Source organism: Mastacembelus armatus, chromosome 21, assembly GCF_900324485.2.
Source record: "Mastacembelus armatus chromosome 21, fMasArm1.2, whole genome shotgun sequence".
Classification (NCBI taxonomy): domain Eukaryota; kingdom Metazoa; phylum Chordata; class Actinopteri; order Synbranchiformes; family Mastacembelidae; genus Mastacembelus; species Mastacembelus armatus.
In genome coordinates this window covers 17,872,433-17,884,095 of record NC_046653.1, presented here as the reverse complement: position 1 = coordinate 17,884,095, position 11,663 = coordinate 17,872,433, and the positions used below count along the sequence as shown (strand labels likewise).

Sequence of the window (11,663 nt, the reverse complement as noted above, 5' to 3'; positions counted from 1 at the left end):
CGTCTGGCCTGCTCAATATGAGCCCCAAATGCTCTGCGGATTAAAATTATAGTTATACCATAGACTGTACACCACAGTGCTTTCATAATTATAAATAAAGCATTTATTTAAATCTACACATACGTGTTTTAGTAAGGCCGATTTTAGTTTGTCCTAGGCCTGGTTGTCCTGGCAGTCCTCGTTGTTTTTGCCCGCCTCAGTTTCTTTACATTACCGTGTATAATGTCTGCGCGATGCCTACAATCCTATGATGACAGACTCCGGCGATGCTGAAACGAAAAATATGGTGTAATATGTCTAAAAAAACCCTCTATTTTAATCGCATGTGAACGTCAAGCAGGTATCTATTGTACCACGGCATCGGCTGCGGATTATCCGAAAATTGAGTTTGCAAATAAATAATTTTATGTTTTACACACCTCTGTGATGGTGTGGGCCCTGTTGGTGAATCTGGCCTCTAACAAAAAAAAAAATAATTTTTTTTTAGATTGCAAGCTCCAGGTGAACTTGCACCTTAAAACAGCCTTTAAGGAGCTTCAAAGTCGCATAAGAAGAGAAGAAGCTGGATGGCCGTTTACAGCTGCTTTAAAACGTCCTACTACACAGCCCTTGTTTTCTTGATGAAAATATATAAACTACACTTGTGCTATCATTTATGAATAGTGATTAAAAGTAGAGTGGACCTTTTATATTAAGATATAGCGAGAGCCAGTAATAGTCTATTCACTAAGCAGATTTTTGCAATTGCTGCAAATTTCTTCCTTTCGGCCTTGTGGGCCTTTTTTTATTGATAATTCTGAATTTTCATTTGTGCAGCTATGACAAACCGGAATTATGGGTTTGGCAAAACTAACATTTATGCAACATGACGGAAGATAAATTAGAAATACGAATTTACGCATATCTTTAAATTACTTATTTTTTCCATCAGGAAGACTTGCTGTATTAAAAATGAATTTTAATCCTATACATTTTATAAAATTTATGTTAAGTTTTGTTATAAAAGACGATTAGCCAGAATAAGTGCATTGTTGTATAATACATATTAAGGATCTTTGAACATACACTTTAAGTGTGTGTATTAGCCCCAACCAGCTTCAACATAATTAATCAAATCAGGATAGATAGAAATTGGTTAATTGGGTGTTCCTAAGTGTAGTGATTTAAATTTAAGGTGGGTCTTCTCTAAGGTGTATTTGGAAAATGACTCTACAGACAACACCTCAAAATGTGGACGCGGCAGATATGTGGCCTGAAATTCTATAATTTGTTGTTAACCTTCAGCCGCAGACTTACACGTATTTATTAGCTTTTATATTGGCCTTGCATATTTTAGTCACCTGTGTAATTGTAGAAGTACACTCCAAATTGTATGGTCACCGGGAGGATGCGCTTGTACATTGTTTGCAACCATATTTTTCAAAGGTAAAAATAATAATAGACAAAAAAAAAAAAAAAAACAACTTATATGTAGAATTAATAAAACTATAGAAATGACATTTAATGACAGCAAAAATAAAACTGGTATTCGCTTAAAAGCAGATACTGCGACCCACAATGTAAAAGGGTGTAAGAATAATCACACCCCTGTATAAAGTATCCAAGGATGCGACTAGACACGGGATCCAACGAATGTGGTTATTCACTTATTTGAATATTTAGTCACTGGGTGTGTAAATGGTGAGTTGAAGTTTATTTTTTTTAACAAACGTTCACCATAGGCCCACTTAAATAAGCAATAGAAGTGGACCTATGGTGTTTTTTTCCCCCAGATAAATCTTAAGTTAAACACAGTTTAAAACACAATTGTTCAGAACAGTTCTTAAATTGGATTAAGTAAACTTTTATCAAGCCATGTTTAAATTTGCGTGCAGTGACAATTAAAATATTAATGTGGTGCGGTGCTTTTATCCCCGTCCTGTGTTCGCCTGGCAACAGAGGGCTATATATATGTACAAGCTTACTATGACGTACATCCTGAAATATGGTCAGTGCTGACATCACGGATTCATTTTGGATTATTTATTTATTTTTTAAATTCTTTCAACTCATTAAATGTATGAAACTCGACTTTAACATTTCACCATCAGTGCTGTGGAGTTTTGATAAAGTCCACTTTTGGCAGTGAGACTTGAATCTCACTGGGCTACTTAAAACTTGTAAACTCTGTAATGTTTTTAATGTAACTTCCTCAATTACATGTTAACTTTTAGTCTCACAAGTTAAAACCGGCCTACACTGTAGTTTTAAATTAATAGTGCAGATTTTTGGAGACCAGGCAAATCCTGCAACGAATGATCCGCAAATACAGTTTATATGGGAATGAGCGACTGCCCAAAGCGTGACAATGCACCCTGCATGTGACGCACGCTTGCCTTTTTAAATACATCAAAGAGGAAATACCATGTTTAGGTTTCTAACAGTAACGGATGGTGTTTTTTTTTTTTTTTTCCTGGCAGTGTGTCTGCAGACTGCTGAATATTTCACACGGGCCCCGTTATGTAACGCTTGTAACCTTGAAGAGATTGCAGCATCAATGCAATGCGGGCGCTCTCTGCGGGGAAGAGGGGATGGATTGCACATTATATTTCTTTCATTGTCCCCTTGCTTTGTTGAATAGACAACATCTGTCTATGTATGGTCTGATTTGGCCTGTCGCACTAAATAAAAACAAACATGGAGGGTGCCTTAAATTTCTGTTTTATTTATCAAGATCAACTTGGACAAGTATAAAGTTGTCATAGTATTAAAAAGAATAGATTGCACATTCGTGGAAAGAAGTCTGAGTTTATATCTAGCCAACCTCTGAGGATTAAGGAGGAATGATTGATTGATTGATTGATTCTATGGCTTCCTTGTGGTTGGAAAAGTAAACGACATGATACAATTACGTGTTTCCTTATCAGGTGCACATATCTCTAGTTATGTGCATCTCATTTTGTACTTTTAAGTGCATGAGACGCCTGCGGTGACTAATTAAAACAACTTAAACGGGCAATGAAAGTGACGCTTAAGTCAATTAGGTTCAGGATACACTGGTGGCCTGCACCCACCCAATCTGCACACATGTCAGTCATTTCCCGCAGGTACACGCCACTGTGGGTAAGGTGCGAGGAAACCGTAGTGACAACTGTTTCAGCTTGCGAGGTTAAATAGGCTGCAATGTTGTGGCTCAGCAGGGGAGATGAAACGAGCAAACAGACCATAATTAAGATGATCCATCCACGCGCTGCCAACCGTGAGCCACTGGCTCTGTAGGAGCCACTCTCGTGGGGGACTGAGATCTTATCCACTTCTCTGAGCCTCAGTGAATCCCACTTTTTAACATCAAAATTGGGCACAAAGGGACCAACGTTCATGTCTTTCCGGGAGGGGAGTGAAGTCCCCTTAAGGAACCCCAACTTCTCCCTAAACTCCTGCATCTGCTGCAGAAAGCACAGGGGGTCGGAGACGTTCCTGAAAGACCCCGCGATGCCAAGTGCCTGTCTCTGCTCCTCCAGCGCTGAGCTCAGCTTGGTGATCTGCGGGTCGTACGCTTGCATCACAACCAGCTTCAGTGTTTCAAAATCGGAGAGGATTTCATTCTTCTTACATTCGAGGGCACTGATGAGTTTGTCGAAATAGTCAGCAACCTTTTCTGCGTCCTTGGTGACCGACTGCAGCGCCTTTTTCTTATTGGTTTGTAGTGTCTCCAGGCAGGACAACATGTCTGCGCTCTGCCAGCTCTCCAGTCCGTGAAGCAGCTCTTCAAACGCCTCCTTCTCCCGGGTACATGCCTCCTCCAAGGAGCAGAACTTATGCCCTTTGTGGTCATCTGTTGTGGCACAAAACCCACAAATAAGTTTTAAGTCCGTGGCGCAAAACATGTTAAGTGGTTGGTCGTAGTGTTGTTTACAAGCAGACATCTTAGGCAAAACTCTTATTTTGCTGTACTTCTCCACTATTCCTCGCAGAGAATAGTTGATCTGCAGGCTGTTTGCGCCGTTGTGAGGGGTCTCTTTGCGGCATGTGGGGCATTTTAAAGGGGTCCTGAAAGTTGGACCTCGGTTGCCCTCTAAGAGTCCCTCCAAGCATTTCTTGCAAAAGCTGTGTGAGCACAACAAGACCCGTGGGTCCTCGAAGAGACAGCAGCAGACTGGGCACGTAAGCTCCTCTTCTAGCTGCTCCATGGTGTCCTGTAAACACATTGCCCAAGCGTCAAATCGGTGCTCAATTTGAATAAAGCGCAATAAACCAGCATGAACAGAACAGGGTACATAATACGCACCCACACTCAAAGAGATGCCAAGTAAAACAGCAGCGGCAATAAATTACATACACACACACACACACACAAAAAAAGCTGCAGCATCGCAAAGGATACAGTTTTCACAGTCATGGTCCAGCTGTGTCTAGAGTAATCCCATCCTGAAAGCGAAAGTGACTGGCATCGCTGTGCCCGCGTAAAAACCTGGCACGACGTCTGCCATAGGCTCCGTTTGCCAGTCTAATATGAACTAACATCCTTTCTGTAACCAGCTGACGGTGTAAAACGCTTAAAACTGCGTCGCAAAGCCAGTAAGTCTAAGTCTAACCGGTTAATAACTTTACAGGCATAATACTCTTAACAGCAAACCATTTTCTCCTCCCTTTGTATTAGGAAACAGCAAGACGGTGGGTAGCAAAGTTGAGCCCTAAATCACCGCCGTCTAACCAATCCAACGCGACAGACTATCGACAAGCAGGGCTCGCGTTAGAGCTGCTCCTGTTGGCAAGGTGCTGAAGGAGGGCTGTGACAGATTTTGCAAGCGCATAGTAACATGCAACTACTGGACCAAAAGAATCACTCACCAGCTGCTGAGACGCACAGTGCAACGCAATCATGGCGCTTGTTGCTGTGCAGACTTCGCCCTTTCCGGGTAAAGACTTAACCATTTCAGTGGCGCACAAAAAATTCAAACACAATGATAGCTGCGTATTTGTGCACAGACACAACCAACGACGTGATGTCACCCCACAGACATGAAACACGCGGGTATCGCGATTTATTTGATGGCCCCATTTTGATTGTTTGTTGTGTTTACGTTTTTGTCTCTGATGGGTAATTGGCAGAGGATCCCTGCCACGGTGATGGGGGAGGGGCTGTTGCTATGCAAAACATTACAGCGTGAAAAACTGTCAACTAGATTTTAGTCCCAGTTTGTCATCACATGCTTTTATACTGGCCCACTTAACTCTAGTGGGTGCTTGTCAATACGTGGCCTAAACAGTTAGCACGATAAAGCTATTAAGTCATTAAGTGGCCAGAGAAGTGGCGCTCTATCTGAGGCATTGGCTTCATGGCCATTCAAAACAACATCACAGGGTGGTCTTCAGTTATTGATACCTAAGTGTTTCATATTGTTCACTGGTGGTTATGTAACTTCGACATCCAATAGGTTCTTAGTGACGTGTAGAAATTTTGACCTTGATTTTCTTCCCTTGTTTCCATGCCATCAGGAGCAACTGCCTATCTTAGCCACTGTGATTGGATACAGTGGGGGAGCGGGGGCTTTTGTAATACCGGCCTCTGTCGCGATGTGTCGCTGTTCTGTGACGGGGGAAGCCGGAGCTTAAACCCCGAGCTCTCTTTGAGTCGGTGACGGTATGAGTTTGTTTCCGGATGTTTAGCTAGTATCGGAGCAAGAATGGCTGCGATGTTTACGTGTTGTCTAGGCTGTTGCGGAGATGGCGGATCAGGCCATATTCCCCTCAAGGAAATGCCTACTGTTCAGTTAGATACACACCACATGGGTAAGTGAGTTTGTTTTTAATCCACACATTTTGATTTACGTGCAGTTTATGTGTATCCACGCCTGTTTGGCTCTGTCTGTGAAACGATGGTTTGCTACTTCCGCCGTTACCATTAGCTAGTCGCTAGCTCCTCATAATAATTATAACTTATGCTGTTAAATCTGTTTCTGCTGACATGCGATGGCTGCAGTTGTGTCTTCTATCACTCCCACTATATTTTCTACCACATTAGCACAGACCTGACACAGCAACACAAACGGTGACGAAAACCCGTGAAATCTTGTTTCTCCATTGCAACTGTCCCCAACAGTGACAGCTGTCAGGATTAACAATTTATATTTGTTCAACATCGTAAACCTGAATGAGTCTAAATGTGATTTAAGTCATGACCTTTTTTTTCTCCCTCAAAAATCTGTTATCTTGTGTCATATCTACTCTATTTTATTTCCAAGAGGCAAAATGTCTCCCACTTTACTGAAAACACTTGTGTAAAGCCAGATTTAAGTGTCCCCATCACAGTTATCTAAATAGCACACTGAGGTAGTAATGTGATTATGTGATTCACAGAAGTTGTATGCAGTTAGTCTTAGTTTTTGAGGAGGTTTTCATAAGCTTGGACAAACCTTGGTTCATTAGGCAACTAAAATTTGACCATGATAATGAAGTGTTCGTTATCACTATGGTTAATCAACTATATATTTTCCATGTGAATAATTAACCTTTTTTTTTTTTAAAACCTTGATAAACAAACAAAAAAGGGTTGACAAAAAGTTTTGGTAGTTGTATCATAAAATCATGAATTTTCTGTGTCTGTTTCCAAACTGTGTTTTTGCTTTTGCTTTTCAGGCACAGATGTTGTCATTGTAAAGAGCGGCCGGAGGATATGTGGCACTGGAGGCTGTTTGGCCAATGCTCCTCTGCACCAGAACAAAAGTTATTTTGAGTTTAAGATCCAGTCCACTGGTAAGCACTTGGCTTTTACTTGATAACCGCCCTGTTTCTATTTCTCCCTATTATCTGGCACATTCCTGGGGTTGGTTAATTTATTCTGATATGCTGCTGTTTTTAGTAGCTACACCATCTTGTGACTGCATGATGATTGTGGGAGTTCTGTTTAGTTACTAGAACAGCATCTGAAGCCACGCGCCCTTTGCCTTCCTTCATGTAAGGCCTTAATTAGGGCCTTAATTAGGGCTGCTCTCATGCACACTGGTCACAAACCTGTTTTACTCATTTTGTTGTGAATGTGTCATGCATCTGAATCTCATTAACTCACTTACTATTGCAGCTGGCCTTTGTCGTGCTCTACATATGAAGGGATTTTAATTTTTCAACTTAAAATGTTTTTTTTAGAATAGCAAATACTTCAGTGTTGTGCTCTGTGTTTAGGTGTGTGGGGAGTAGGTGTGGCCACCCAGAAAGTGAATCTTAACCAAGTGCCTTTGGGCAGAGACACAAACAGCCTAGTCCTGAGGCATGATGGGTCTGTGTACCACAATAATGAAGAGAAGAGTCGTCTACCTGCAAACAGCCTTCCTCAGGAAGGTGATATTGTGGTAAGTGCAGAGTCTATTTTACTTGATTCTGAATATGTTTTGTGAAAGTGATTGTAAAATTATAAGATTTCATAAGATGCTCCCTCCGTCATGTGATCCATGCATGACAATATACCATGTCACAAAGATACACTTTCAATTATAAATATTTGAGCACTGTGATTGGTCATGACCCAAATGTCATTGAGCAAGTGTTTATGATTACCGTATTTTCCAGACTATAAGTCACACTTTTTTCCTCCTCTGGCTTGTAGTGTGACTTATATAGCGAAGTGACTTATATGATGTTATTTAGTTGTTTTGTTTAGTAGTCACTGGTGTTACATGGTATTCTTGGTACTCTTGATTCAACTGAAGAGTATATTACATTGCAGAAAAAGTAAAAACGTTCATGTTCACGATAAACTACAACTCCTAATGTGAGACAAGTGAAAATGCCACCTAAAAGAAAGAGCTACACTGCAGATTTCAAGTTTCAGGTAATATAGTATGCAGTTGAAACAAAGTTTGACGTGAGTGATGGCATTCAGACAATCCTGAGAGAAAAAGCGGACATGCCGCTTTATCTTCCGCCCAATGCTGGCACAGTTGTTTATTGTTACTTGACATGGATGAATGAATTTCATAATGTACTACTGCTTGTTTTTATGCCTAGCCTGCATCCTTCATAGGCTAATTTAGACTATAATTAGTATAATTAGAAATGTGACTTATACACCATAGTGACTTGTATATGTTTTTTTTCTGTTAAACCAGGCTGTTATTGCTAAAATTGACTAATATTCTGGTGCGACTTGTAGTATGGAAAACACGGTAATAGTCTGCAGTTCCATTACGTAGTATACAACACCCACATGAAATTTTACCTGCTTACTTTTACTTTTTATGAGTTATTTATGAATCAATGACCAGGAAAAACAAGCTCTTACATTGTTTAATGCCATTTTTTTTTGTATTGCTCAGGGCATCACATATGATCATGTGGAGATGAATTTATATCTGAATGGAAAGAACATGCATTGTCCTGCCTCAGGGATCCGAGGCACTGTATACCCAGTTGTTTATGGTAAGTTTACTTGTAAACTTGATATGGTGACTAATTAACCAGAGTTGTTAGTATTGGAACAATTTTTGACAATTTTCTTAAATGTAAAACAAATTTTTCTGAACGTTACGAGCTGCAGAAAGTGCTTTTTAATAAATTATTGCTGTTACTGTTGTATTCCACTAGAGGGCTACATCTGTACAGTTTTACATAACACTGCTAATTTGAGGTTGTTCGTTATCAAATGCTTATTTTTTATTTACATATTTGAAAACACATTATTCTACACACAGAAGTTTTGTGAACTGATATAAACAAAGTCTTTCAGAGGAAGGGGCAGTCTGGCCCCAGAAGCTCAAGACATCCAGATTTACGCTCGTTCAAAATGATGAACGATGATTTTACTGACTGACTTTTCTGGTTGATGTTGAGCAAGTCAGTGAAATCATTTGGCAAATTTTATGTTAGAAAGAAAATATGTAGGCGGTGCTTAGTTTTGCCTGTTTATTCCTTAAAGCAACACTGCAACTAGGAAATAATGTTTTAGGCTTTTTAGTGCTAACAGCCTTTGTTGTAAAGCACTGCTTATATATCTGAGTTATAAAATATATCCATGTGATCAGAGAGTCAACCTGGATGCGTTCATTATTGCCATCTTAAATTTTCCAATTAATTTTAAGTTGTGTTATATATGTGCAATAATATAATTCATATTTAATGGGCAAGAAAAATAGTTTTTGACTGTTAGGTCACCACATCAGTAATAAGGACAACTTCCACTCAGATTTGACCATAAGAACATGTTGAACTACAGCTAGCTATGCATTATTCATTTGGTAATGATGCCATAAAATGTGGATTTTAAATTGTTACTCTAATCACGCTTTGAACCAGGCCTGTAATTAGACTTGAGTTTTGTTGGAGTGCTACTTTATGTTTTGAATGTGGATCATATATGTTAATTTATGTATCAGTGAATTACTTGAATTTTGAGATGATTGTTGAACTAAAATCAGCACCTCTGATGTCACCACACCTCAGAATGATAGCAGGTACTGGTAATCATAACAGTGCCTTTGTGTGCCATTTGGAGAGGGGGTGTGGGGGGTTGGAGTTGGTGATACTTCTCTAGTAGAAAACTGATTTACATGAGTCAGTTTCTAAGGCATGAGTCAGGTACTAACCTGACCAGGTGTTCTAAGCCTGAGCTGAGTTGATAACACCCTGCTACCCAAAGATTTCAGTGTTACTAAACACATAATTAATTCTGACATTCTGTTCAAATTATTGGCCTTTTCTCACAGCAGACACTTTGGGTTGTTATTTTGACAAAACAAAATCATGATCATCAGGATGTGATTTCAAAAATAAATAAGAACTTGAATGTTTGTGTATGGTCCAACCACTTAAATCCCAGCTGACATTGGGCAGGAGGTGTGGTACACCCTAGACAAATCTCCAGTCTATCACACCACTGTCACAGGGACAGAAATACACTCACATTCACACCTATGGGCCATTTAGTGTCATTAATTAGTCCCAAACTGCATGTCGGTGGCCGGAACATGCAAACTCCAAACAGAAAGGCCCCAGGTTCAAACAGGATTTGAACCCAGAACCTTTTGCTGTGAGACAACAGTGCTAGCCACCGACATATTAAAATGTCTGTAGTCAGAAGGATATATATAAACAAGTTATGATACAAATGTATGCTCAATACATGTGATCATCAAACCATGCCTTAGCAGTCTTGTTGATGCAGATTTATAAGGCCTACTTCGTTTTTAATTGTTCCTTATGTAGTTGGCAATATTTGACAGTATAGAAATGTCACATTTTCAGGGATTTTAAAAATACAGAGAAAAGAAAATGGGGTTTAAGAGGCTGACATGTAAACACAAAGTTTGTGCTTTATTGTGTCTTTGCTTTCTCTTCTACCAGTGGATGACAGTGCCATCCTAGACTGCCAGTTTAGTGACTTCTATCACACGCCTCCACAAGGATTTGAGAAGATCCTCTTTGAACAACAAATCTTCTGAAGGAGCACTTCAGCCTCAGTCCCTCGTGATATTGTCCTCCTCTACAACCCATCCCAGGCATAGCAACCTCTGTGACACTACAGTTTGACTTTGATTGGATGTTATCATTGTGTGTGGCTTGAATGCCTTTTTTTGTTTCCCCTGATTACTCTCTTTGTGCTGCTGCTCTGGATTGACGTTGGAGTGTCCTTGAAGATTGATCATTGGTTGGTTATGATGGGCTGTTACTCTCTATGCTGATGGAAAATGGTCAAATCATTGCCTTGAGTAAATGATAATCACCTTTAACTGAAACTATTTTTGTCTTTCTATATGCGCCAGGATCAGAAGCCATGTTTTATTGACATTGCTTTATAGTTATATAGTTTTTGTCACTGTAATCTCCATAACACCATAGGCCTACTGACATCTCAGCATAAACCCTATATGTATTTGTATTTATTTGAGTCACAAATCAAAGTCATATGTCTCTCTAGTATATCAGTTTTGGGGAAGCGGGAGCTTTGGGCTAATTGAGGGTCAACTGATAAAACTGGCACAACATTCAGCATTGTCCCATTCACTTTTATGCTGCCTTTTTTAAATTAAAAATACAAGTAAAAGTGGGGATATTACAACACTTTATAATTCATGTGACTGTTTCAGTTTGAGTTGATGCAGAGATGGTTTAAAATACCAGTGAACTAGGACAAGGACAGCCAGTGTCTGAGGTGAAGGTGCTGGAAAATATTTTACAGTGAAATATTAGTTCATTGTTGGAGATTGATTCCTAACTCGCTCCTATGAACAGCCCTTGGGTTTTCCCACACCTTTAGTGTCCTGAAATCTTTTTATGGAGCATTTATTGTAAATATCAGGATATAACCAGAGCCAGAGCTGGTTGTCTCTGATTAGACATGTCTTTAAAAAAATGTCAATCTGTTCTGTGTTGTATTGGCATTGCATATCTGCTGCTCAAATGTGACAGTTTAATTGTTTCAAATGCTTGTCTTTGTTTGCACTAATGAGTGGTATTGTACAGGCGAATCCAAATATCTGTTGATTAAAGATTTGTGTTTAGAGGCAGCTGTTTTGTGTCTTGTGTATTTGGGTTGTTTTTGTGAAGTTGTGCATCATCTTTAGTGTTATTATGCAAAAAAAGATAATTGAGCTGCTCAACTTTCGTGTCTGATGATGTCTGTTGTGGGTGAATTTATATTACTGCGTCGAGGAAGGCGAGGAAAGCAGGACAACCCTTGCAGGAGGTATGCA

General features: G+C 39.7%; 2 protein-coding genes across 2 annotated transcripts; one reads left to right on the top strand and one right to left on the bottom strand.

Moving 5' to 3' along the window:
- Positions 1 to 2,679: 2,679 nt before the first annotated feature.
- trim13 (tripartite motif containing 13) lies at positions 2,680 to 4,912 on the bottom strand. The gene is made up of 2 exons (XM_026294867.2): positions 4,831 to 4,912; positions 2,680 to 4,175 (listed from the first exon to the last, which is right to left on the bottom strand). Exons 1-2 carry the CDS (start codon positions 4,861 to 4,863, stop codon positions 2,973 to 2,975), a joined length of 1,236 nt encoding a protein of 411 aa, XP_026150652.2. The 5' UTR covers positions 4,864 to 4,912; the 3' UTR covers positions 2,680 to 2,972.
- A 259-nt stretch (positions 4,913 to 5,171) lies between these two features.
- spryd7b (SPRY domain containing 7b) lies at positions 5,172 to 11,477 on the top strand. The gene is made up of 5 exons (XM_026294868.2): positions 5,172 to 5,772; positions 6,619 to 6,735; positions 7,162 to 7,328; positions 8,292 to 8,394; positions 10,315 to 11,477. Exons 1-5 carry the CDS (start codon positions 5,667 to 5,669, stop codon positions 10,410 to 10,412), a joined length of 591 nt encoding a protein of 196 aa, XP_026150653.1. The 5' UTR covers positions 5,172 to 5,666; the 3' UTR covers positions 10,413 to 11,477.
- The last annotated feature ends 186 nt before the right edge of the window (positions 11,478 to 11,663 follow it).